Source organism: Chanodichthys erythropterus, chromosome 6 (genome assembly GCF_024489055.1).
Source record: "Chanodichthys erythropterus isolate Z2021 chromosome 6, ASM2448905v1, whole genome shotgun sequence".
Lineage (NCBI taxonomy): Eukaryota > Metazoa > Chordata > Actinopteri > Cypriniformes > Xenocyprididae > Chanodichthys > Chanodichthys erythropterus.
This window is the reverse complement of record NC_090226.1, coordinates 8,479,062-8,505,976: the sequence shown is the minus strand read 5'-3', so window position 1 is coordinate 8,505,976 and position 26,915 is coordinate 8,479,062. Positions and strand designations below refer to the sequence as shown.

General features: G+C 38.4%; 1 protein-coding gene across 1 annotated transcript in view; it reads right to left on the bottom strand.

Annotated features, from left to right (window-relative positions):
• Positions 1–8,565, bottom strand: part of pcdh17 (protocadherin 17) — an 80,614-nt gene extending 72,049 nt beyond the window's left edge. Inside the window, exons 1-2 of the mRNA XM_067387199.1 lie at positions 8,053–8,565; positions 4,534–7,327 (exon numbers count right to left, since the gene is read on the bottom strand). Coding sequence (XP_067243300.1) covers positions 4,534–7,014 — 2,481 coding nt within the window. The 5' untranslated portion in view covers positions 7,015–7,327; positions 8,053–8,565. The remainder of the gene's footprint in view (positions 1–4,533; positions 7,328–8,052) is intronic.
• Positions 8,566–26,915: the final 18,350 nt, after the last annotated feature.

The following is a 26,915-nucleotide window of genomic DNA, read 5'->3' as shown; positions in this document are numbered from 1 at the left end:
AAATCGCTTTTTAAGGACTACAACAAATGGCCGGCATGGACTACAATGAGCTTCTTCCCGGGTTGGTGACATCACAAACCCCAAAATTTACATAAATCCTGCCCCCCGTGAACACGCAACAAAGGGGGTGAGGACATGTTGGGCTGCTTTAGAGAAGAGGAAGAGTTGTTGTAGTAGAGTGTTGTTACCATGCCGTCATTTTACGCCGGACGGCTTCACAATTCAATGCTGAATTTGAACAAAAGATTGACATGATGGCACATGCTAGTCGATAAGTTATATCAACTCTACAGCAACTACATCAATTTATCCACTAACCATTCAGAAACGTCCAGATGCATTCTAAAAGATGTAACTTCTAGTAGCTTTGTTGTTGTTAAGCAACCGAAGCGAGAGCTGTTAAAGCTCCACCCTATTCTGGAAAGGGGGCCGGGAGCAGCAGCTCATTTGCATTTAAAGACACACACACACACAAAAACAGTGTGTTTTTGCTCACACCCACATAGGGGCAAATTGGACAAGCTATAATAAATCATCTGTGGGGTATTTTGAGCTGAAACTTCACAGACACATTCTGGGGACACCAGAGACTTATATTACTTCGGTATATTACTTTTGTACAGAGACTTATATAACATCTTGTAAAAGGGGCATTATAGGTCCCCTTTAACTCAGAACCTATTAAATGCTCTATGTTTCAGGATTGCTCAGGGATGCTTGAGAAACATTTTATGTATAGACTAAAATGTAGACTTGTCCCACTGAAATATAGCAGAAATTGCAATTTAATGTTGACAATTGAAAATGTCAGTGAGAAGAGAAGAGAAGAGAAGAGAAGAGAAGAGAAGAGAAGAGAAGAGAAGAGAAGAGAAGAGAAGAGAAGAGAAGAGAAGAGAAGAGAAGAGAAGAGAAGGAGAAGAGAACTTGAAGGACAAACAATGGGCTGTTACACTCATCAAGGGGAATTGTTATGACTCAATTTGCCTGCACACACATACACACACACACACACACACACACACACTAATACCCCCTCCCACACTGCACACACACAACGTACCGTATAATGCAGCATGCAAGGACAGAACCATTAGCATGCATGACTGTACTCACACTCCTGCTGTCCCACTGCAAAACACACACACAGCAAGAGAGAGAGAGAGAGAGAGAAAGAGGGCACTAAACAGATTGTCAGACATTGACTCTCTCATGCCTTGCCATTTGACAGTATTTCGCTTCAGTTCCCAAAGCAATACATTTAGAGCTCGTGCAGCAATCTGATTACCTGACAGCCGCTTTTATCGCACAATTTTGCAAAAACAAGTTGACAGAAACCCAATCTCTATGAAACACTGCGACTTCACTGCACGACACAACAACATTATGCCACAAGCACAACTACAGCCCTCGTATCAAGGCAGTTACTCAACAGCATGATCTGTTGTCATCTATTTTCCACTCCTCTCTTTCTGTTTTAGGTGCATTTAATGGAAAGAAACAGCTCAGATGGACAATCCCTGGAGAGGCTTCACTAATGCCCAGCTGAAAACTCCCTCCAACCGCTGACCTTTACAAGCTGAGTGTGTGTCCTCCCCCAGCGCTACATGAATTGCTACTCCTGCCTTACCGGTTTGACCTTAAGTGGCTCATTTGACCTCTTTATTTAGTATAAACAAACAAAAAAAAAAAGACAGATGGAAGCATCAAAAGATTTCCAATTGCATGAAATTTTCACTTCATAAACATAAATTCACAGTCATGCACAGAGAGAAAAAAAACAAATTTGAAAGCGAACACTGCATGTGCATTCAAATCAAGCCTCATTCACTGCTATGTGCTTGCAGTACTCTGAAGGCAGACTGTCGCCACCTAGGGGACACTTTTATAGTCTGGATCACCAACACTGATGCTCACAGCAGCCGTATCAGCCTCTGGCTCCTCCTCACACACATTTCCACTCTCTCAAACCAAGGTAAGTAAACATTATCTTTACCTTAACAGCAAATTAAGCCCAAATAAAGCAAGGAAATTCATTGTCCTGAGTGTTTTTTTTTTTAAGGATGCAATAAAAAGTTTGCTTTTGTCTGGCCTCAGGTCTGCTGTTAAGTATGTTTAAGACAGAAGGATGGATATTAAATGCTCTCTAGATGAAAAAAATAAGAAAATCCCCTGATCTAGGGTTAGAAGGATACCACTGAAGATTTTCTTAAACCTCGCTTCACCATTAAGTAATAGATCCAGACGCCTGTGGTGCAATTAAGCGTTATTACATCCCTTATCCAGGAAACTTTTCTCGGCCAATCAAATTACACCCCTCATTCTGTTGTGTTCTCTGAGAGCAGACAGCCTTGGCGCTGTAATTGACCCTAAACCTCTTTTCATTTCAGACATATTACTTCAACGGCCAGCTGTTCGCAACCTCTGGATCAGCTACCATAAAACACCATTAAGGAGCCCCGGGTCTTACCCTCTTGTTGCCGCTGTTGTCGCCGGGTCTGATGGAAACCATTTAAAATGCCCTTGCACAGCTGTGTGGCAAGCAGTGGGGACTGTGTGGGTTTTTATTTATATATTTGTTTATTATCCATTTATTTTCACCTTTCAGGCTACCTCTAGCTCCGATGACAGATGCAGATGACAGTCCCCGAACACATCGATCGACAGGGACTGGAAAGGGAGAGATTTCTAACATTTTTTATAACCTCTCAACTGGGATTCACATTTCTATGGCTCTCTTTTAATCCCACTCTCTCTCTGTTCCAGGCCAGGGGAGAGGAGAGCCAGATTGTTTTACGGGCTCAGTAACAGGATAGCAGATCTGCCTCCTGCCACACTTCTGCTGTAAATAATGGAGAGTATATCCTGTACTGTATGGATCTGTGTAAACACAGCATGCACTCTATGTATGTGTTTTGGGGCTTGTTTGTTTTCAGTGACAGAGTGAAGGTAGTGAGAGAGAAGAGCATGTATCTATGCTGTAGTTCCTGCGTCTGTGATTTGATGAGGCATCTGCAGTTATTCTGCTCATTATTAAAGGGCCCAGAATAATGGGCCTCACTCTGAACTTTGACCTGCAGCTGGGATGCGATGAATAGCAACGCACTCACTCGCACAATCATGGACAGGCACATGCAGCAGCGAACACACAGATCTAGAGAATGTTAATCACACAAGATACCCATGAAAAAATGCAATTCAAGATGCACTGTTGAGAATTACATGATTTTTACTATCAATACTCGCTCCCACAAATTCATGCTTATTCACAAAATCACCAGCTTCAAATCCCTGAAATCACTGACACATGCAGTATGTGCTTTAATTAGCCACAATGCTAACATGCTCTAGGTGGTTGTTTACTTGTAACATTTCTGTAGCAACATTGTGGGATGAGTTTTGCGCCAAAGTTAGGCTAAATACTTAATGTTGGAGATTTGTTCAAATCACTAACCCTAGATATAAGCAATAGCAGCATTAGCATGTGATACACATTCAGCAGTTAGCGCTAAAAAAGCAAGAGAGAGAGAGCTAAATTAATTTTTGCCAGCTGTAATCTCAAACTCTGCACATACACGCGCACCTGATGTACAGAGTTTAAAGAGGTGACTTTAGCCTCATCTGACACGACAGATTTCAAATGACTTTAAACTGGCTTAGCAGCACAGACACACATAAGTTGTCACTGGCTTAACCAAATCGCTCCACACAAAGACGCATTAGCAAGGAATGAGGAAATCTAGGAAAGCTTTTTCTTTCTTTTTGATGAAATGCGCTCTGAACGTCTTTAATAGAGAGAGGATTGTCACAACGTTCTTGAGTATGAAGGTGACAAACCTGCTGAGTAAGTAACACATTAAGGGTGTTACAATGCCAAGTCTGAAAATTTAAATGTCTGAGGTCAAGAAAAATTACATTATGCTGTATGAAAACACAATTTTATGTATTAATTTGACCTTGCCTGTAAGCAATAGCAGAAATGAAAAAAAGAAGAACATTAATTCTGTCATTGTAAGAAGCAAACAGTAGGAACATTACATTCAAAGCGCCACAGGAAACTACATATTGATTGAAGCTCTATTCATTTGCAATATGGTAGCTGGAAAGATATTCTAGGCAAGAGCAGCAAATCATAACGGTATGGTCGTTATGAAATAACAAACCTTTAGGGCTAAACCTGTCAGTGCATCGAATCTCTCCACACCAGGGGTAACATCAAAACAATATCTCCAGAACAGAATTATGTTCCATACTCAATTTCCTCTTAACGCATTACCTGAAACAATATGAGCAAAGCTAGATTTCAAAAAACGATAGCAAGGTGCTCTTCGGCATCTGGCGTGGAGTGGAAAGTGACTTGTGTTTCATATTATCACCGGTTGTGATACGCTTCCTTTCCCCCATATTATGATTCACTCTCTGCTTTGTATGCACACACATCTACTCATCCATTCATGTATTGACCTAGTGAGACAGAGCAGGATGAGAGGGGGATGGAGGGTAAGCAGGAAGAAGAATACAAGTTGTCATTCCTACCTGTATTATTGACATCCTGTTCACTGGCGTCTCAGTGGTGTTCGTAACAGGTCCGGTGAAGCTGGTGTGACAGCCAACGTGTCCTTGAGGAACGCTGAGGTTGTTGGCATTGGGTTTGAGGTACATGACCTCTGACCTTGGAGAGCTGAGGGGCAGACGAGTTTGGTAGTCAAAGTACATGGGCGAGGTGGCCAGAGATGGACTGCTAACAACGTTCATCACGTTCATGGTGTCCCGTTCCTCCACTTCGCTCTGCACCAACATGATGTCGTTCTTGTTGATCTTCTTCTTCTTGCCCTTGCCGAGTTGCGGGTGAGTGTACTCAGCAATGCGACAGTTGTATGTGCGGATCTCCTTGTTCTCCCGTTTGCACTTGACTGCGATGGTGATCATGGCCGCAAGGAGCATGATCGAGATTATACTCAGAGTTACTATTAGCGGAAGCGACATGTCCCAGTTGTGGTGTTCCGCGTTGATGCGTGGTTCACCCTCCGGCAAGGGACCCGAGTAGGCTTTGACGATAAGCTTTGCCATGGCGGAAAGTGACGGCTTGCCATGGTCAGTGACCTTGATGATGAGTTCCACAACAGGTGCCACCTCCTCCCACAGTGGCTGTGCTGTCCGTACCTCACCTGTCACTGAATCAATCTCGAACAGGTGTTCCTCGTTCCCATCCGAGATCTCGTAGGTGAGCCGACCGCTCTCACCAAAGTCGTTGTCCACCGCTCTCACGGTGGTGATAATGTGTCCGACTCCCACATTCCGAGGTACATGGATCTCAGCAGTGTCATTCTGAAGTAATGGAAGGACAATGACAGGAATGTTATCATTAACATCCAGCACACTCACACGGACAGTGGTGTTGCTCTCCAGGTGAGGGTTTCCTGAATCCTTCGCCTGGACCTTAAAGTCAAAATACTTGGTTTGTTCATAGTTAAAACTCCTCAGGGCATAAATTGCACCATCAGTTGGTTTGATGTTAACATATGTAGTGATAGATTCCTCGCTTACATTAGAGGGAAGGAGGGAATAGGACACAGTACCGTTTTGGCCTAAATCTGGGTCATGGGCCAGAACAGAACCCAGGTATTCCCCTGGGATGTTGTTTTCAGGCACCTGGAGAAGGTAGACCATTTTTGTGAAGCGGGGTGCATTGTCATTTTCATCTAAAATCTTAACAGTGAAAGACTTTGTCGAGTTCAGGGGAGGGTTGCCATTGTCTTTGGCCACAATAGTAATGTTATACTCATCTTTTACCTCCCTGTCCAGAGGTCTGTCAGTCACTACTGTATAGAAGTTATCATAGTTCTCCTCTAGTTTGAAGGGGACGTTCCCCAAAATCCTACACTGGAGCTGCCCATTGCGGCCTGAGTCTTTGTCTGTGACTCTGACAAGCGCAATCACTGTCCCAGGAGTTGCTGCTTCACTAACCGCCCCCTGACGCACTGCTACGAAACCTATTGACGGCCAGTTGTCATTTCTGTCAAGCACTTTAACTGTGACTTTACAATGGCCAGGAATTGGGTTGGGGCCTTGATCCTTTGCCTGAACATCAATCTCTATAATTGGGTTCTCCTCAAAGTCGATTTTACCCTGAATCTTTATGATGCCCGTTCGGGGGTCTATTGAGAACAACTCTTTGATCCTGTCTGGGACATAACAGCTAAAGGAATAAGTGACCTGGCCATTAATGCCTTCATCAGGATCTGTAGCATTTAAATTTATCAGTACCATGCCTGGGGGTGAATTCTCAGGAATCTCGACTACATATGAGGGCTGATCAAACACAGGGCTGTTGTCATTGGAATCAGTGACTTTAACATTGATTTGCATTGTGCCTGATTTGGGATATTCCCCACCATCTGTGGCGGTTATAATTAAAGTGTGATGGCTACGTTCCTCTCGATCTAAGGACCTCTGAACGACCAATTCAGGGAACTTAGTTCCATCCCCTCTGGATTTGACATCCAAAGAGAATATACTGTAATCATCCCGCGTGATCTGATATGTTTTCAGGCCATTTTCCCTAGTGTCAGGGTCGTAGGCAGCAGCCAAGGGGAAACGTGTGCCTGGGGCTGCATTCTCAGATATGTCAATATCGATCTGATCAGAAGGAAAGCTCGGTGCGTTGTCATTTATGTCCTGTATCTCAACTTTAATCATGCAGATCTCCTTGTCATTGGCAAACACTTCCATGGAGAGCTGGCACTTGGAGTTTTGTCTGCACAGTGTTTCCCTGTCGATCCGCTGCTTAGTGTATAATAGCCCACTTTCGGGATCCACATCAATAAGGTGTGGGGCGGAGTTCTCCAACACCCTGAAGTTGGATTTTTTCCCCTGCTCTCCCAGTTCGAGCTCCGCATCCTTGGCAATGTTTCCAATGACACCCTGAATTTTCTCCTCAGGTATTGAGTAGTTCAAGTTTTTCAACGTCAGGGCTTGCGCCCATAAAAGTAGGAAAAGGAAAACAGAAAGATGCATCCCTTTCAGTGAGAGTGTCTTAGGTTTCTGATGCGTTTTACGCCTCCGACCTGTTGATCTTCCCAGCAATATCACAATTTATACTTTCAATTATTGAGCACACATGCTGATTCATGATAAAATATGTATAAAGTCATTATGTGGGCTTTTCCTTTAAATGCTCTTTTCTTAGCAGAGCTCCCTTTATCCTGAGTTTTTACAACAAACGGTGAGGCTGTACAGCTAATTTATATTCTGCTGAACGCCCAGGCGCATTGGAGGCATAATCACAATCCAGTTTCCACAAAGAAATAGCCTTTCCCAGCCTCTTCGCCTGTAATGAAAAAGAAAAAAAAAACATTTCTGTTTCAGATTATTCCATGTAATATTACACTTAATCATTTAAATTCTGACATAATGATTTAAACAAACACCTCGTGTCGCGCTTTTTTTCTCTGAACTGTGACCGCGTAATTCTAATGCGTAATTCCTCATTCCCTGGCGAACGACGTGGATGGCATGTCAATCTAACCTTGAGATGCGTCGAGAGCTTTACCACTGAACACAGGTGGATGTTTGTGTTATTCTACTCTCAACATGTAGGCTAAGCAATGCGTCGAGGATGCGCCATGTGGCACGAAGAGCATTACGCGCATCAAACGCGCAATTATGGATAAAGGTGGTGAGCAAATAAAAACGGACAAATCTCTTTCTGTGTCCCTGCGTCCTGAGACAGCTGCTTAACTGATGCTATAGCCTACCTTGCTGTCTTAAGGCAGTCCCTTGAATGCAAATGCGTTGAAATAAGCCTCTTAACCGGCATAATCCTGCTGTTAAATGAAATTCGTACATAGTCGCATAAAGCAGAGCAAATGAAACACAATCCTAGATGGTTATTTATACTGCGCTTCTTGAATAAATACGAGAAGAAGCTGTTGCATCCTCACTGACACTGTGCGCATCCAGCAGCTCCAGGAGCATATATGACATGTCGCCTCATCTTTTTTCAGGATGACACTTTGGAACAGAATGATGATGAGCAACATCGCACAGACTTACCTGTAGCCTGCTATCCAGTCTAAACACAACCATCACCAAAAACGAGTTACATCCTTCATGCACCTTTCCAATGAGTGAAAAAAAAACTCCAACTAGACTGTATGGAAAAAGAAAGTGCTCCCCAAAAGTGCGCTTGTAATGTCAATGAGGCTGATTAGGATGCAGTGACTCTCCTGCGCTCATAGACTCTTGGCTGCAGACGCTTCAGGATAGATATCTTGACCCAGGCGTAAAATGTACATCCACAACCGTTGACATCAGCAGCGCGAACAGCCTCTTATACTGCATTGATGCGGGGTGAGACATCCCCGTGATGAATGGGTCCTGGCCCCTCAGGAGGCTATCCGTCCAGTCCCTAGTAAAAAAAAAAATAACCAAAAAGAGGAAAAACAAGAGAGTCCAAAGTTTAAATATGGAAATCAACCGAAAGTGTTTTGTCCAATCCGACTGTCACTACAACCAGCTGTCAATAACGGTACGGGAATAAATGCACTGTGGTGTGCCGGTGTCCCTTCTGCCTCCTCTGTGCGTTTCTCTCTCTGACTGTCTCACTCCGTCTCATAGTGCATTAAACATTGTTACTGATCCGCCGCCAACCAATGGATGAAGGAGGAGGAGGTAACGCAGCCAATCAGCTTCTCGGAATTCAAACTGAAGGCGGGGCTTTCCAAGAGGTCCTTTATGTGAGTGATGTGGACGCGTTTCTAAGCGCAGACGGGAGTTTATAAAAGACTCTTGTACTTTGAGAGCTACTAAGCGGGGTTGGGAATTTTTACGTTAAAGAAACTCATGGCGGAATATAATCGCTGTCTGTCAGTCTGTTTCCCACCCCTTTGCTTTGTTTTATTAATACTAAATGATATCCAGTATAACATAAGTTAAAAAAGAAATATATTTAAGGTTTGGAGTTGATGAATAGGTACTAAAAATGTTTTGCTATCTTAGTGTGGACAACATTGCCTAGACTTCCATTGATTTTATATAAAGTCAATGATATTTTCTATCACCTAACCCAACTCCCAAACCTTCCCATCACAGAAACATGTGCAAAACACTAGATTTAAATAAAAACATATTTTGATTTATAAGCCTTCTAAACTAGTCAGATTTCCTCACTAGCGGGTTGTCAAAGTACTTTACAATATAAGTGAGGGCATTTGGTCCTCACAAGTATAGTCAAAACAAGTGTACACACACACACACACACACACACACACACACACACACACACACACACACACACACACACACACACACACACACACACACACACACACACAGCTAAATGAATAAACAAGTAAAAACTTACATTTTTTTTGCCTGTAGGCTATACAAGATCATAGTTTGGTCTTATTCACTGAGTTTTCTAGAATTCAGTTGGCAGTTTCATAGGTTGAAGCTGCATGCCTGTCTTGTTTCTATACTTTTTCTCAGAATTTTGGTTCTGGTCTTGTAACTTTAAATTTGGCCTTCAGCTCTAAAGAAGGAAAGAAAAGTAAACAGTAAAGGATATTGTTAGAACTCACCAAGAGTTCTGAAGAGTCACTATATGAGCTGTTGATTAGCTTGATGTGTAAAGTAAATCTCAATAAATGTATCTTTAATTATTTGGTTGGGGTAAAATTATGATATGAGAGGTAGCATCTATGTGTTTACTATATGTTTATCAATTATGTCTGGTAGAAAGAGAGACTATAAAACAGTTTATATATATATATATATATATATATATATATATATATATATATATATATATATATATATATATATATATATATATATATATATATATATTTTTTTTTTTTTTTAAGCCAGACAGCCATGTTTTAAATAATTTAGAATACTTTATAGGTTTGCACACTACAAAACAGTGAAAATGTTCAAGGTTTTCAGACTAGTCTACACTCAGGAACACAAAATATAAAAAGCAAAGATATAAATGCTTTTGAATGCTATATAAATGCTTTATGAGCTGAGCCAAGCAGTTGAAGGATGAAAAAGTAACAGAAAACACAAGACGCTTCCATCAGCTCATTAGGCCCTCTAGTGGACATCTTTGAACCCTCAACTAGAGTTCCCTCGTTTTTCACTGTGAAGTTCATGACGGCACATTACGTGTGTGTGTGTGTGTGTGTGTGTGTGTGTGTGTGTGTGTAAATTTACTGTATATAGCATATTTATAATATATTTAATGTTATATATTGTTATTATTACGTATACACTTTATTATATATTGTATTTTTTAATATTAAATGCATTTGTGTATATATTTTATTAAATATTTTATTAAACAAAGTATTTATCATTATCCCTACGAAACTCAAATAAATGAATAGGCTATGTAATATTATTTTTTCCATATTTATTAAATATATTTGGCCCAATATATATATTTGTTTTTTTGTGTATATATATATATATATATATATATAAAATTATACAAAATATAAAAAACAAAATTATAAAAAATATATTAAATAACTAAATAAAATTTTAAAATGTATATAATTGTATATTATTGTATATAATAACAATTACATATATTTATAAAACGGTTAGTTCCTGTCCTTGATTCAGATTGGTCAATAGCTGTGTTTTATTCACGATAAAATATGTATAAAATATAAAATATGATAAAATATGTCATGACCGCTTCACCCAACGGTTCTGTGTATGTAGAAGAGTATTGTGAGAAAGAGATCGAGTGAGCGAGTTTATTACCTGCATTCAGGTAGCATTTTCCTTCAGGTCAGTCCTATGTTCATAATACAAATATGTTTAAATGTCTAAATGCAATATATTGTCCTTTTTAACAGGGGTTTTCCATGACAGACAGCGCTAGTCAAAGCATTTGTCAGTTGCGTCTTGTTCCGTGTAAGAGTCTTTTCAATATAAAAGTCTTCACTACTGCGTGACTCACTCATAAAGACAGTCTTTGCCGCCATCTAATGGCGTGATAATGTAACTTCTGTTGCTGCTCATGGTCAGGGACAATTTTTTCCGGTGGAAGGAAAAGTTGCATTGATATATTTTTTGGCTTTGATATTTATATTGTGCGTGGTAACCCTTTTATGTAAGCATTAGCACAACGCCCTTCAGCCGTGACTTATTCACGATACAGCACTAGCCTCGAGTACCTTATTGTTTACATATAAAACAAAATATTAATTATAAAAAATTTAAATGTATATAATCAGTTTATAATATAATTAATAAATATGTAATGTAGTGCAATTCTCTGAACAAAAATTAAGATATCTAAGTAGCACTCACCCCCATCCACTGATCTATTGTCAGTCATGCGCCGTAATCCTCTTTGATATGGCACGTAATAAAAAACGATTCCAGATCCGCTGCCTTTGTCTGACGCAAGTTTTCATTTGCTGTTCGCATGGGCCTGACTCATCATCGGCCAACATGGGGATTGGAGCCGCTGTCTGAATTCATAGTGAATACCGGCACAAGGTCCCTTAATATTCTAGAGATGCTTCTCCATTGTCATATCATTACAGGGCTGCCTCTGTAATGCAGGCCGTTTGAAGCTTCTCTGTCTCTAATGCCCTTTGATTATGCACAGATAGAGCAGCGTTTGATAGTGCTTCAGCTGTAAATCTTCCCGTTCAGGCTCAATATGGGCTGCCGTATCCTTGACCTTGGATGTGACCTTTCCTCTTGACGTCGATTATGAGGTTTTGCCATCCTCTGGGAAGTGCCGCACATATGTCTTGATCATGAGGTGTCATAGTGTGGGTGTGTATATCCGTCTTTTTTGCATCTTTCCTCTTATGCCTCTTCTTGACTACATAGAAGATGCATATGGCATTACTGGCAAGCTGAAGCTCACATGTGAATTACTTCAGTGGATTTTGTGGGACTTCATGAGAGAAGCCATACGGCACATGTGTTTGCGTGTGTGTTGAATCAAATCTCTCTCCTTGTAGCTTGCAGAAGCCGAAAGCTCCCTTCTGGATTCCAACTGAATCTACTTCAAACTCTATCAGTGTGTCCTGAGGGTCCAGCCTTGATGGAAAACCACCAAAGCCACACAATATAAGCCCTGTTATTAACAGCTGTCTCTATTAGTCCAATTATACTGCCTTAAGAAACGCTCACAACAGAAGCCACATTTCGATGGATGGAAGCAAATAGCTACATTAAAACACAATTTTACAAATTAAATTTCAATTTAATGGCACAGTTTTTCATCAGGTAATAAGACTTTGCAAGGGCCTTTTTGGACTGGCTGCCTGAAAAGCAGCGTCTCTGTCTCATTCTCTCTTCCTTCTGTGGAGATGAGGCTTTTATGTGCTACAAAATGCAATTTTTTTAATGTCTGCCGCGGACAATTCTCAGAGGAGGCAGTTTTTCAGTGTAGCTGCCCTTTCCAGTAACATTTTCATCTGCGTTTGCTCTGTTCTCCCCTAGTTCTGTTTTGCAGGAATGAAGGGATGCGTTAGATAGATAGATAGATAGATAGATAGAATCTATCTATCTATCTATCTATCTATCTATCTATCTATCTATCTATCTATCTATCTATCTATCTATCTATCTATCTATCTATCTATCTATCTATCTATCTATCTATCTATCTATCTATCTATCATCTGTCTGTCTGTCTGTCTGTCTGTCTGTCTGTCTGTCTGTCTGTCTGTCTGTCATGACTTTCTTCACAGGCCACCCACACAGTGGAAGGTCAATAAACTTGTGAAACAAGTACACAGCGGTAGGTATCACCCACCCACCCCTGCTGGACATTCAGTGTTGAGAACAGTTAAGCAGGCTTTCAGCTCAGACACCACAACAACTCAAGAAAAAGCCCCAGTGTTCGGCTCCATCTTACCGTGAGCCAAGCAAGAAATGTTTGGGTCAGACCTGGGGCGGTTTAAGAGAAGAAGGTTTCCACTTTACCCTGCTAGCCACCCTCAATCCGCCTTACAGCAGGGGGCCTTGGCTGAGCGGAGGAGGAGAGAGCGACAGGTCTGCTGGCTTCATTCTCTCTGTCTGTGTGGAGTCCCTGCCATGCTTCATTCAGAGGACTGGTAATGGTGCTGGGGTGATGTCTGTCTGTGAGAACCTTGCCAAGCTGGATTCAGAGACATGGCACTGAGGTGTTTGTGTGCCATTATGGATTCTAAGGAAAAGTGCAAAAATCTGAGCGCATGTATGTTTTCTTGTACCAGACCATGAGTTGCTGGATGTTTAAAGAGATCTCATTTATTTACACTGAACAAACAGAATAAATTTGGACTTTTCGTTCAGGCCAGGGCATATTATTTGAATCATGAATGTGTTAGAATTAGGGCTGTTAATTTAAAGCGTTAATTTGATTAATTAATAATTGGGAAAAAATTATTAAAAGCACCAACCCCAGACCTATGCAGTTCATTCAGTTGATCGGTTATGAACATGAAGCTCGTCAGTTGCTCACTGCGTGATGGAGCCCATGGGGTTAGGGTTAGGGTTAGGGTTAAAATTCATGCCTCTAAAATTCATGATACTGGGGCAAAAATGCCCCGTATGAGTTTTTGTCTCATATTTATACCATGATATAGGTAAGCAATCACACGAGTACTGAGTGCAATATCACATGAGTGATGTTTTTGTCCCGAATAGCGAGTGCAAATGTGATATTGATTTTAACCTATACAACAGTTCAATAAATAAGAAGTTAATATTGAGTCATATTTTAGACAATATTGTCTGCTTTTGCTCAATTTTGCCAATGAAAATATTACCTATAAAAGCCAGAGAAGAACTTGTGTTTCCGAGCAACACAGCGGTCCTTCGTTTCCAAATGAATACGAGTTTTGAGCGAATCAGTCGGGTGAACCAATGATTCAATGGCCCATTCATAAAGATAGCCATTTACTCACTCATTCCTGAATGAATCAGCTGTTTCAAATGAATGACTCAATGACTTACTCATTTAGACATTTACCGCCACCTACTGGCAGGTTTAATTTCTTATTTAGAGCACCATTTCATTAAAGAAATTATTTAATATTTCCATATTAATGAAAAAACAAAACAAAAAACAGTATCGTTCGCCCAAAAATGAAAATTTTGTCATTATTTAGGCTACTCATGGCCATTATAGCCTGAACGTTTATGTGTAATAAATTCTATGTTGAATCAATTTTTTTTTTTTTTTCCTAAAGTTACATGTTGTAATGTCTATTTGACTCTTTTCTCATGTAACTCAATGAAGACTTTAAATTATCTTTTGGGCGTAATTTCTCTTGAAGTGGGATTTTGCGATTAATTAGATTAATCGCCACATAGTGTAATTAATTAGATTAAAACATTTTAATCGCTTGACAGCTCTATATGTGTTTGTGTGTCTGCGCTGTTGTTGTGATGAGGACAGATGTGGGTTAGACTATCATTTTAGAGCCCAGAATTGGATATCACATGCCACTGTCAACATACTGTACGCTCTTACATCCTTATATATGTTCTTGCTTATGAAATAGCATGGCAACAAATTAGATTTTAGAGCTAGGTTTACATTTATTAATTTAGCAGGTGATGTTAGACTAAGACACATTATCTAGCTAGACTCATTCACTTAACCCGTTCGTTCAATACACTGATTCATTCAGGTATGAAACAAGTGTCATTATGAATGAGTCACTGAATCATTCACTTAACCCATTTGTTTAAAACACTGATTAATTCAGATCTATCTATCTATCTATCTATCTATCTATCTATCTATCTATCTATCTATCTATCTATCTATCTATCTATCTATCTATCTATCTATCTATCTATCTATCTATCTATCCATCCATCCATCCATCCATCCATCCATCCATCCATCCATCCATCCATCCATCCATCCATCCATCCATCCATCCATCCATCCATCTATCTATCTATCTATCTATCTATCTATTCTTGTAGAAGTAGTTAAGTTTAGAGTTGTTTTGAATACACTGTTTTTCCTTGATTTTCAATGTAAACATGCGCTAGAATAGATGGACGTTTTTGACTGTTGTGAAACCGTGTTCTAAAAACGCAGCACTCAAGTTAAAGTAGTTCAACCTGAACACATCTATAGACCTTTTAAGCACATTTTTAAGCACAATAATGCTTTCTGCATATATGGACCTTGTCGATAAAACAAAAATCACACTTTACCTTTATTTCTAATTTGCGTGCATTGATTCAGTCTTAGTTTAACTCGCCCTGCTGCTAGATTGGGAGCACATTGATGAACCTGAGGGTTCTCTCTCTCTCTCTTCATTTTCTTCTTCTTTTTCATCCACCTGCTCCCAGTGGAGCCAAACTTCTCTTTCTTTCTCTCTCTTTCGCTTCTGTCCTGCAGGTGTGAGATAAGCTGACAAAGGCGAAATTCTAATTAATGTTTTGTCAGTCTGAAACACCCTGAGAAACATGCGATCAGTGGACGACAGTGATTCGCACTGCACGCATATACAAATATACCATTTTAATTAATGTTTCGAAGACTAAATTAAGAAACAAACAGCTGAAAGTTTCTTGAGATAATGTTACAAGCAGCCATTGTAGCCATATAAAAACACATTCAATCCCTTGCTTTCTTCCACATAGATAATTGACTCATTTTTTTCTTCTGCCTTATAAACATCAGACAGACAAACCACTTAACTGTAATTGCCACTGTATTATGAGACTAACAACTCTCATAATGCAGAAGATGACAGGAAGTTATATATGACATCAATCATTAGTGAAATCATTCCGCTAACCTTAATCCTAGCTAAACCCAAGCTCACCAAATAATGACAACGTGCACAACTCATTATTTACAGTCAATTGCTAATTTCCGCTATGCATTGTTTCTAATAAACGATAAAGTATAAATTAGAAAATTTAAAATGAATAAATAAATATGTGCGGCATGCAACATTTGCATTAATCAAGCTTTTATACTGTGGTAGTATCTATCAAAGATCTACCCATAAACAAACTTGAATAAAATATAATTAATGGTATCAACTATCGACGGCATCTGTTGCAGTGATGCACTTACTGGAAGTCTATGGGCCAAAAAGAAAGCTTGTATTTATTGTTAATGAACTTATTAATTATTTGGTATACCAAATATGAATTATTTGGTACAGATGAATTATTAAGGTATGTGCTATAAATTTGCCTTGCCCCATAAACGTTTTATTTCATGTTCATTACTGCATATGATTTTTTTTTTTTAGCTTGATTTTTGAACTCTACACGAGTTTTATACCTCAGATACTGTATTTAACCTGGAACATTCCTTTAAAAGCTCTATTCAGCCTAACTCAAATGATTTCCCACACGTAGACTGTTCATCTACCCATCAGAATATTGTTTTTGCTCCTTTAAACTAACACCCACTTGAACACAAACACCCACATTTTCCATTCACTGTAATTGGTGTGTAATGCTGTTGGTCTGCATTCATCATATTGAGTTGCCCATGGTTTTAGGTCTCTACAGGGTTGGTGTATACATCTAAACAGGACACAGACTTGGCAGGAGAAACTAATGCTCTACATGTGATTATTGATCAGCCCTGAAGCACAGCCAACTTTGAAGTGTCAACACTGCAAGCAAGCCACATTGAGAAACACTCCATATAACACACTTCCTGGTTTTGTTGTGTTTTGCGCTTGCAGTGTAGACGGGCTGTTACAGTACGAAGCCATTGAGTGCGTTCGTTGTAGACGTGGGATAGTTGACCCATCTCCACAGCCCAACATCTCAGCACTTTTACATCCCTTTTCTCTACCCCTCTCTGTATGTCTCTCATTTTCTAGCCCTACGGGCATGATCATTGTCTATATGAAAACAGCGCACAATCACTATACTCAAATCTATTTCTGTCCTAGTGGGAATTGCAATAAATTGGTTTGTGTGAGACAATGCTCTTTATAGACGGTGGGGATGGCCTCCGCGCTCTCATTTGTTCATCTCAGCCGTAAGGACGGAATAGAAACTTGCACTACTTCACACTAAAATGGGTCACTAAAAAGAGATGTTTTTCTCTGTTCTGGGGAGTTGGGTCAGCACATGATTTCAGGCAAAGCACATGAGCCCTAAAGATGTAAAGAAATTGTTTTAAATTGTTAAAGTTTTTAATGAAGGCACCCTAATACTTCACTGGGAAAAGTCTGAGATTGATTGAAACGCATGTAACAAAAAGCCATGATGCCGCCATCCTCGACAGCTATGAACGAAACTACACAAAGTGAGAGAAAATACATCCCAGACTGGAGTAAATATAGGTTTGCTTGCCAGGAGGATAAACATTGAGCCACAGTGTGTGTTGTGTAGTGAATTAGTGGCTTCATCAAAAGTGAAATTTGAAAAAAACAAAACAAAAACAAACCTCAGATAATATAAAATGTAATTGTCAATATAAATTTTCCTTTTTAGCTCATGCCATGTTAAAGGGTTAGTTCACCAAAAAATGAAAATTACCCTCTCCATCCGTAAGACCTTCGTTCATCTTCGGAACACTATAAGATATTTTTGATTGAATCCGATGGCTCAGTGAGGCCTCCATTACCAGAAAGTTAATGAACACTTTCAGATGCCCAGAAAGGTACTAAAAACATATTTAAAACAGTTCATGTGACTATAGTGGCTTAACCTTAATAGTACAAAGCGACGAGATATCAACACAAGCTATCCAGCATTTATTAAAATGATTTTCTAATATTGTGTCTCATAGCTGATACGCTCAGAGTAATGTTATGACGTCATTTTCAACCATTTTCATTCAACACACAAATGTATCTAAAGGCATCTTTACACAGCCGATTTATGGCTGTTCTGAAGCGGGTCTGTACCTGCTCAGAATTCAGTGTAAAGACGCAATGCCGTGTTAAAGAAGACCTAAAATACGCCAGGTCTGACCCACCTCAGCCCCTAGTATCAAAGGCGAGTCTGATACTGTTCTGGTTCAGTGTAAATGAACGCGAAATATAGCCGCTCTAAACTACGTCATTGTCATGACAACAAAAAGCATTCCAGTCAGCTCAGGCGGCGCGAGATTCAAGAAGCAGGAGACGAAACATATAACTTAGGGCAAATAATAAAAAAAATGTCTTTCAACAAGGGGCATTTAAGTAAAAGAGTCCTTTACTCACATCGTGAAGCAAACCACCAAAATAACAGCAGAGAATCGTCCTGTGTCATCAGTTGGCTTTCGCCGTTTGTAATCTTCCTATTAAGAGACTGTCAGATCAACGCGCTGCTACATTTCTCTCAGATAAGGTAAATGCTTAACACAATCGGCGTCACTTTGATTGTGTGGTGTTATATTATATTCCAAAAATCATCTCCTTGAGGACGATATTTCACCCACACACGACGGTCTGTCTGGTGATCTGCTGCTGCCTGATACACGCAAATGCTAGCATCGTTTGTTGTTTCTGTCTCTTTGAAAAAAAAAAAAGAAAAACAACTTAAATTTTCGTATTTTTTTATTTCGAGTTATATTTCATTGTTTATTATTTAATTACTTTTAAATTAATTTTGTTAAAACTGTTAGTTTTGAAATACTTATGTTCAAAGCATTGTTTCCCGCGATTTTAAACAGTCTGTGTAAATGCACATTTTTGTGATTTTATGCCGCTTCAGAGTTGGTTTCTGTGCCGCTTTTTCTGTGTAAAGATGCCTTAATATGATAAAACAGCACTGCTTTACCCCACATAAGCTTGACCGGAAGAAGTGGAAGCAGCGACTGCGGCATAATAAAAGTTCCGCTGCTCTCGAGCCGTGAGTCTCGCTCGTTTCTCATTAGCAATCGCTCCAACAGATCTCACCCTGCTCTGCTTCATAATACAGTAATGCTAATAATCTCATCCTTGAACATGATTTCTGTCCGAGTCCAGTCGGATTCTTTTCCGCCGGCTATGAGGTGAAGACCTCCCATGATTCTGCGCTCAATCTCGGCATCATCAAGCTATGCCTTTGTTTTGAATAGGCGACATATTGTGCCCTTAAAGATTACAAGAGCACATGAATAATAATAAAAAATATTATGTGCACAGGAATTGTTTATAATCAATATACGACAATATCCCATAAAAATAAGAATGCATATGTACATATAGCATCAGTGTTTCCAGATCATCACTGACTGAAGCACAAGCGCTACTCTCCAGCACAATGGTGACCTCACAAAACTCAGATCTCAGCACCTTATTACAAACCACACGTTGTATCTTTCATACAAATCTTCTTAATGAGGTGTTTATGTTTTATCAAAATTTAAAATGTCACCATTACGGATGTAAGCGCTTGCTTTAGTTGGGCTCCTGACCCTTGACATTTTGACTTTATTTTTTCTCCAATTGTTGTAACTGTGTATTTCTAATGCACTTTTGTTACAATAAAATAATTGTGAGGGAAAAATAAAACGTGGTCATATTGATTTGTTTGCCCATTGTTGATGAGTATAAGAGTATATATATATATAAAAAAATAATTAACCATTAGTTAATGCAAAACTAACATATAACACACTCATAGTTTAAACTCTGGTAATGGTCGGTGAACAAGAACACTTCATGATGATTGTACCACCATCATCTAATTCAACTGATCAGACTTTCACTTGCTTTTTTTTGCTATAACAAACATGTCTTGAAAACATAGTTAAAGCAGCCAGAGAAAATCTGATGTTAAAATAGCAAGAATCTAAAGAGCCCATCTAAAGCAAATGCTCACATCTATAACGGTGACTTCAAACTTGATTATTTTCTATAAAACACACAAGTAGAAGGCGACGTTATCGTGACCTTGTGCAACTTTGCCTAAAAGTTCTCTAAAAGTGATGAAAATTCTGAAATTTTACAGAACATTTGGGACATAAAACGTCCTCTTTTGGTAATGAAAGTGCTGCAGGTCAAGGTTCCTTATATGACTTTAGGGGGACATTCCAATTTGGTTATTTTATGGTCACATAAGAATGTTACAATGAGGATATTTGGGACATTAACTGAACGTTGCCACATGGTCCTCTGTTGGTCATTTAATAACGTTCCTGATATGAGTTTAGGGTCCCTTTTAGGGTTCTAATTTGGTTATTTTATGGTTGCGTTACAAAGAGGACAAAGACCGTCCTATAGTAATAGTCCCCTAAACATTCCCAGAATGTCCTGAATGTTCCTTGAAGGTCCATCTTTTGAGAACTTTTAGGGAACGTTGTGTAAGGTCCTGAGAACGTTGCCTTCTACGTGGGATATAGCACCTTAACCACAGCAAAGAACCGCTGAAGAACCAATTTTTTTTAGAGTGTATATATACACAAAATGTTTATGGTGCCTTCATAATAAATGACTTGATAATAGCATTCAGCTGGAAACACTGAGCAACAGTGGATCAACTTTTCTGTTTTATCAACATGCAGCAAAATATGATTAAGTGATTGAATGATGAATGCAGTAATGAGTCATGAAATAAACAGAGGCTTTACCTGCATGTATAGATTTGATCAGTTTTGTTTTCAAACCTTGGTGTTGCTAGTTTAATATTTTACCAGTTGCAAAAGAATATCAGGCAGAGCGTTTAAAAAAAAAGTCACTCCTTTATTCATATTTTCATCCCTTTTATGCTCTTGGTTGCATATTTGTAGATGAAGCATCATATCCACACTAAATAAATCCCCTGCTCTCACATCTACTGTATGACAAGTGTGTGTGTGTGTGTGTGTGTGTGTGTGTGTGTGTGTGTGTGTGTGTGTGTGTGTGTGTGTCAGTGACTGCTGAGAGCTCACAGCAGTGTTTTCACATGACTGACAGCCTGACTCATGAATTAATAATGTGAATCAGAATCAACACAAAATCTATAATAAATCCATCGTTTAATCAGAAAAATCTATCTCTTTCAATATACTCCGCTCCCAGAGAATGCCATGATTTCTCAATGTAACATTGCAATTATTGGTGTCAAAAATCGAAATGAATGAGGTTAAAATTATTTTGTTCCATATTCCGTCAGGCCCACAGGTTACTGTACAGAACCAAACATTCACTTCTTTCTTCGTTCCAACCAACAAAGTAATTATAACAAGGTCAAAGACTCTATCAAGGATGAAATTCTTTTCTTAGCTCTTAATTTAGTTTGTCCTTGACTAATTCATGCAAGCTAGTTCACTTTTTTGTCCTTTCAATTACTCTTTATTTGAGTTTTTTTGCTTGAAGTCTTTACAGTACATCTATCAAATGAGAGAACCAGTTATGGCTGATAGAGTCATGCATTTACAAAAAAGTATCAAACACTGAACAATGAAAGGTATATGTATATACATGTTTTAGATGGCTATTTGGAGACTGTGTCACAGGGCCAGGATGAGGCTGAATCGTGCCTGAGGAAGCTACTGTCAGGCGACTCTGTTTTCAAGCTGCAATTTAGCCCCCAATTATTGTTATTATTCACCCAATGAAAGAGACGAGGACAAGGGGTCATTTTGGAGGAAAGAGACTGAGCAGGAAGTGTGGAGGAGAACAGTTTATTGGGTTTCTCCATTTATTTATCTTTGGTTACTTTGGAAGATTGAAAAATAATAAAATGATCCATCATCTTTGTTCAAATGGGTTTTTGTTTATAGTCCATTACAGACCTTTTCATATAAAAGCCTTATAAACGTTTTTATTTTTATTTTTAAAGAAACAAATTCAGGATAAATTTGGGGCAATAGTAACATTTCATTCCAATATGTACAGATAACAAAAAAAAATAAGTTGTATTTTGCAAAAAGAAAATAAACTCTATTTTATTATTTTGATTACAATTAAATAAAATTGTGCACAAAGAATCATTACTAGAATCATTGTTTTTTTTTTTTTAAATTCCAATTATTCTCAATGGTGACTTCATTAGATAATCATTAAAATAGTAATAATTTTGTTTACTAAAGTGATTTTTTAATTACAGACCTGCAAACTCCTCAGAGTAAAAAAGGATGACAGTGTCGCGGGGGTCGGGGGTGCGATTCACATAAATGACCCAAATGACCAAGAAAAAGGTGACTGTCACCTAAAAGTGACAAGTTTGCAGGTCTGTAATTATTATTATTATTATTTAAATACATTTTTATATTAATACTACATGTAAACATATTTTACAAACAGTGTTGAAGGAAACACATTACAAGTAATGCAAGTAATCGGATTACTTTTTCCAAGTAACTAGTAAAATAATGCATTACTTTTAAATTTACAACAAAATAACTGAGTTGCTTTTTTATATAAAAGTAATACAAGTTACTTTGCTTTCCTATTTATTGACTGACACCCCTCCTGTCCCCATGTTGATAGAAATCGTAAGTGCAGAGGTGTTGTGTTCGCTGTGTAAACATGATGGTTATTGTAACTCTAGACTAAATGTGAGAATGCATTTACTCATCTCAAAAATTCAGTATTCCTCAAAATGCATAAAAGCATTGAAATGCAAACTCAGAATATTATGCAAACCTGCAATAATTAATACTTTATGTATTTAATCTCACTTTATTAAGTCTTTGCTGCTGACCTTCAATGATCCAAATCAATACACCAATAAGCAAAAATGACTTTGGATAAACATCACACATTTGTGTTTCATTTTTTTTTTTTGTATTGCTGAAGTAAGAGCGTTGAACTTTGTTCTTATTCTTCTGCAATCCAGAATGTCAGCACAGCTGAAAAGTTTGTTTGAGCTACGCCTACTACTGTACAGGCTTGAATTTGCACTTTCGTCAGCCTGATGCTTATTCATTTCTCTTTTAGTGTGAAAGGACCTTTACATTTGCCAAAAAGATAAATTTTTTTTGTTGTTGTTAAAAAACAAGCAAGCAAGCCCAGGCCAAGTGAGAAAAAGCTACCGTCTTTCTGATGAGACGCTAAAGGTCCAGAGGTCCTAGCTCTAAAAATGTCATAATGTCCTCTGAAAAAAGAGTAGGGGTGTAACCCCAGCATCCTCACAAAATTTGCTCATTGGCTTCTGTCCATCATCACAGCCTCTTAATTATCACCATACATATACTGATTGTCTTCATCACTCTGTCTTATCTGCCGTCGCAGCATCCAGGTGGATGCTGCACATTGGTGGAGATTGAGGAGATTCCCCCCTTCCATATGTAAAACACTTTGAGTACCCAGAAAAGTCCTTTATAAATGTAACAAATTATTATTATTATTATTATTATTATTATTATTATTATTATTATTATTAAAAAGTAAAGCAAAAGTAATGTAACATTACTTTCCATAAAAAGTAACTAAGTAACACATTTAGTTACTTTTTAGGGAGTAACACAATATTGTAATGCATTACTTTTAAAAGTAACTTTCCCCAACACAGGTTAAAAATATATATTTTTTTCACATTACAGTAATGAGAATTTGATGAGAAACAAAAACAAAACAAACAAAAAAACAATAAAAAAATACAGTGTCCTAAAATAGCCTTAATTTTCTTTAAGCAAACTAAAATATATTATTTACATCTTTTGATTATAGGAAGAAACATGACCTTTTTATAATGTTCTTTTTTGTAACACTTTACTTAAAGCCTTTATGTATAATGCATTATAAAGATATTCATAATATATGTTATAATACATTTGATATTTTTTTAAATAATTGTAACCAAAGTTAAAATGCAGTATAATATTGAAGTTGATTGTTTGTAAGGTGTTTTAAAACATGATTTCTAATGTTGTAACAATAAATAGATACATATTATAATGTATTATAACTGTTGTTACAATTATTCATAACATACAATTTATTATAAGGTGCATTACAGGGCATAATTAGTGCATTAAAAATACCTTCATACCATCTAAAGGCGTCAAGTTAAGTGTTACCTATTTCTTTGTAAATTTAGAAAAAAAAACTTGGATTCGTATTATGAAGGGACGAATTGAGCATCAGCAAAGTACACACTGCTTTTCTGACTGAAGTGGCAGAAATCCATGAAAACCAGGCCATAATTCCATTGAGGCACTGCTGGATCACGTTATAAACCTGTCCAAAATACTTCTGAGGAAAGGGAGCTTTGAGAATAAGACACTCAGTCACATCTAACTCGTCTTGACTCGTATTTTTGCCAGTGCTTTTCCGTTAAGAACAGCCTCTTATGATCTCACAATGCCTTCTCGCTCACTTTGATATGGAAATAAGGGTTGACAATGTTAGTTAACAGGGTGGGGTTTACATACCACTCAGCCCAGCACACGTGGAAGATACATCAGGATTCCCTGCAGAAATTTCTTATAGGACATATTTGATAAATAAAACATTCTGCCATGCCTCAAGTCATTCCAATCCTTTTTTTCCCTGTGGAACATAAAAGATATTTTGAAGAAATAAGATTGTCCATACAATGAAAGTCAATGGGGTCCAGTGTTGTTTTGGACCCCACTGACTTTCAATATGCCTCCAACAGATTTTGGACACAAAATCAATGCCCCAAATCTTAAAATGGACACATTTTGAATTACATCAGTCAATCGCTACCTATAAAACAGATCATTTCAGTTCTGGATGCTGTTTGGTCAGAATATCATAGAATATAGAAACATTTGTTTGAATTCAGCTGGTGGGAGGATTTCAAAGGCAAATTTGCCTGCATCCAAACATATTGATCAATCTTTCTTGATGTATTTCCGCCCCTTAAAATAGCACCTATTTAAATAGCTGTCAGACGGATCCATGTCCCACTGATGCTCCAGCGAAGAGACAATGATTAGAGATTGATGCTTCTCACCACTGAGATAAAACAAATCACTCTTACTCTCTCTCTGACTTTCTCTGCCCCCTCCTTCCTCTCTCCTCTTCTCATCCTCTCCCTAAATAGCTGTTAAGTGTTTGTTCTTTCTCGCTCTCCTTCTGCCTCGTTCTCCCTCGTTCAACGCGCCGGCTTGTGTTTCTGCAGTGTATAAATGGAAGCGTGCTTGTGCAGGTATCGAACCAGCAATTCACAGCTGGTTCCTGCTATTATCTTCAGCTACAAAGCCAAGTCAGGCATGTAACCCATTTGAAGTGTCGTGTCCCCTCATGCATGAGCTGCGTTCACTCTTTCTGCCCGCTCACATGTGCTCCCTCTCTCTCTCTTCCCATCGCTCTGCACTCTTTTATGCCAAGGTGGAATAAAATAAACAGTATTCCTTACTGGCGCACCATTCCTCCATACCCAATGTTCTGTCTATAAAGAGCAAAACACTACCATCTCTATTATTTATGACTGTTGAGTGTCAGCTGTGTTATGTGGTTAAGGATGTTTAGCAGTGTTTTAATTCCCTCGGGAAATACAGGGACGACTTAAATTTACCCATTACCTCACAGCGTGTTGTATCTCAGTAAGGTAGCAACATGTCAGATTGCTTGCGGCGAGTATGTATGTATTTATGAGCGGTATGAACTAGTATAGTTTTTAATAAAGAGACAATTAGGCACAGGTTTAGTAGAGGATGCTTTTTTTTACATTTTCAACTTTCTTAAGTGTGTTGCTTTTTAAGCATGAAAAGGGTCTCTAAAGTTACAAAGTCCACTCTAAAGTGGACTTTCCACTCTACTCTATATCAGTAAGCACTGTTTCTGAACTCCCTCAAATTCCTCAACTGTAGTCTTAAAGGGATAGTTCACCCAAAAATGAAAATTCTGTCATTTATGCACCCTCAAGTTGTTCCAAACCTGTGTAAATTTTTCTGTTCTGCTGTACACAAAGGAAGATATTTGGAAGAATGTTTGTAGCCAAGCAGATCTCGCCCCTCATTGACTATCATAGTAGGGGGAAATGTGGGGTGAGATCTGCTTGGTTACTAACATCTGCTTGGTTACAATCATTCTTCCAAATATCTTCTTAAAAATGGACAAGCAGATCTTGCAGTGTCTTCTGGAAACATATACTTCACAGCATTTACTCGTTTAAATAATTCCCGCCAAAGTCATATACGCAAAAAAATGAACAAGGCCTGGTTGAGGTGCTATAGTAATGTGTTGAAACTTGCAGTTGTGGTAAGGGCAGGGCCGGCGATTGCTATAGGCGAACTAGGCGGTTGCCTAGGGCGACAAATATGTTGGGGGCGCGGGCGCCCTCTAGGGTCGCCGTTACGTTATGTTACGTTAGGCAAGTGCGCAGCTGATGTAGAAAATGAAGCAGTCTAATAAACCCTCCAGTGCACAGGGATGAAAACGGATAAAGCAAGAAGATAAATGGAAAACCCACACTGTAAAAAAAATCCCGTTGTTTCTACGGAAAAATACCGGCAGCTGTGGTTACCAGAACAATACTGTAAAAATGACATCAAACCGTAACCATACTTACGGAGTTACATGTGAATTTTACATTTTAAATCTGTTAAATTTACGGTAAAATAACATATTTCATTAACTGATATAATGTTAATTTACCAACCTAATGAAGTACTAATATCTGTTTTGTACCTTATAATACACTGACAGTCACCAAACACAGTGGTGATGAGAGTCACATGATGAATCAAAGTTCATCAAAAGCAGCTTTTCCACAAGCAGAGAAGCACAATACTAATATATAGAAGGTGCACACAGTGTCATTCACACACACACACTAAACACCATCATGGTAACATGCATGAAATTTTAAAAATGCAATAAACATTAATTTAACAACATTAGATGTAACATAAAACCCTAATGTACATAACTGATTAGAAAAAATGAGAAAAACTAAGAAGAAACAAGGGTTATTTCAACAAAAATATATCAAATGTGAAGTGTCACGCAGGGAATTGTGGGAATGTCAATTTACGTTTTTTCACTGTAAATTTTACAATGAATTGTTATTTTTCACTTCCAAAAACTGTGAATTTAACGGTATTTTACCGTAAAATTACATTAAATGTACCATTAGATCTA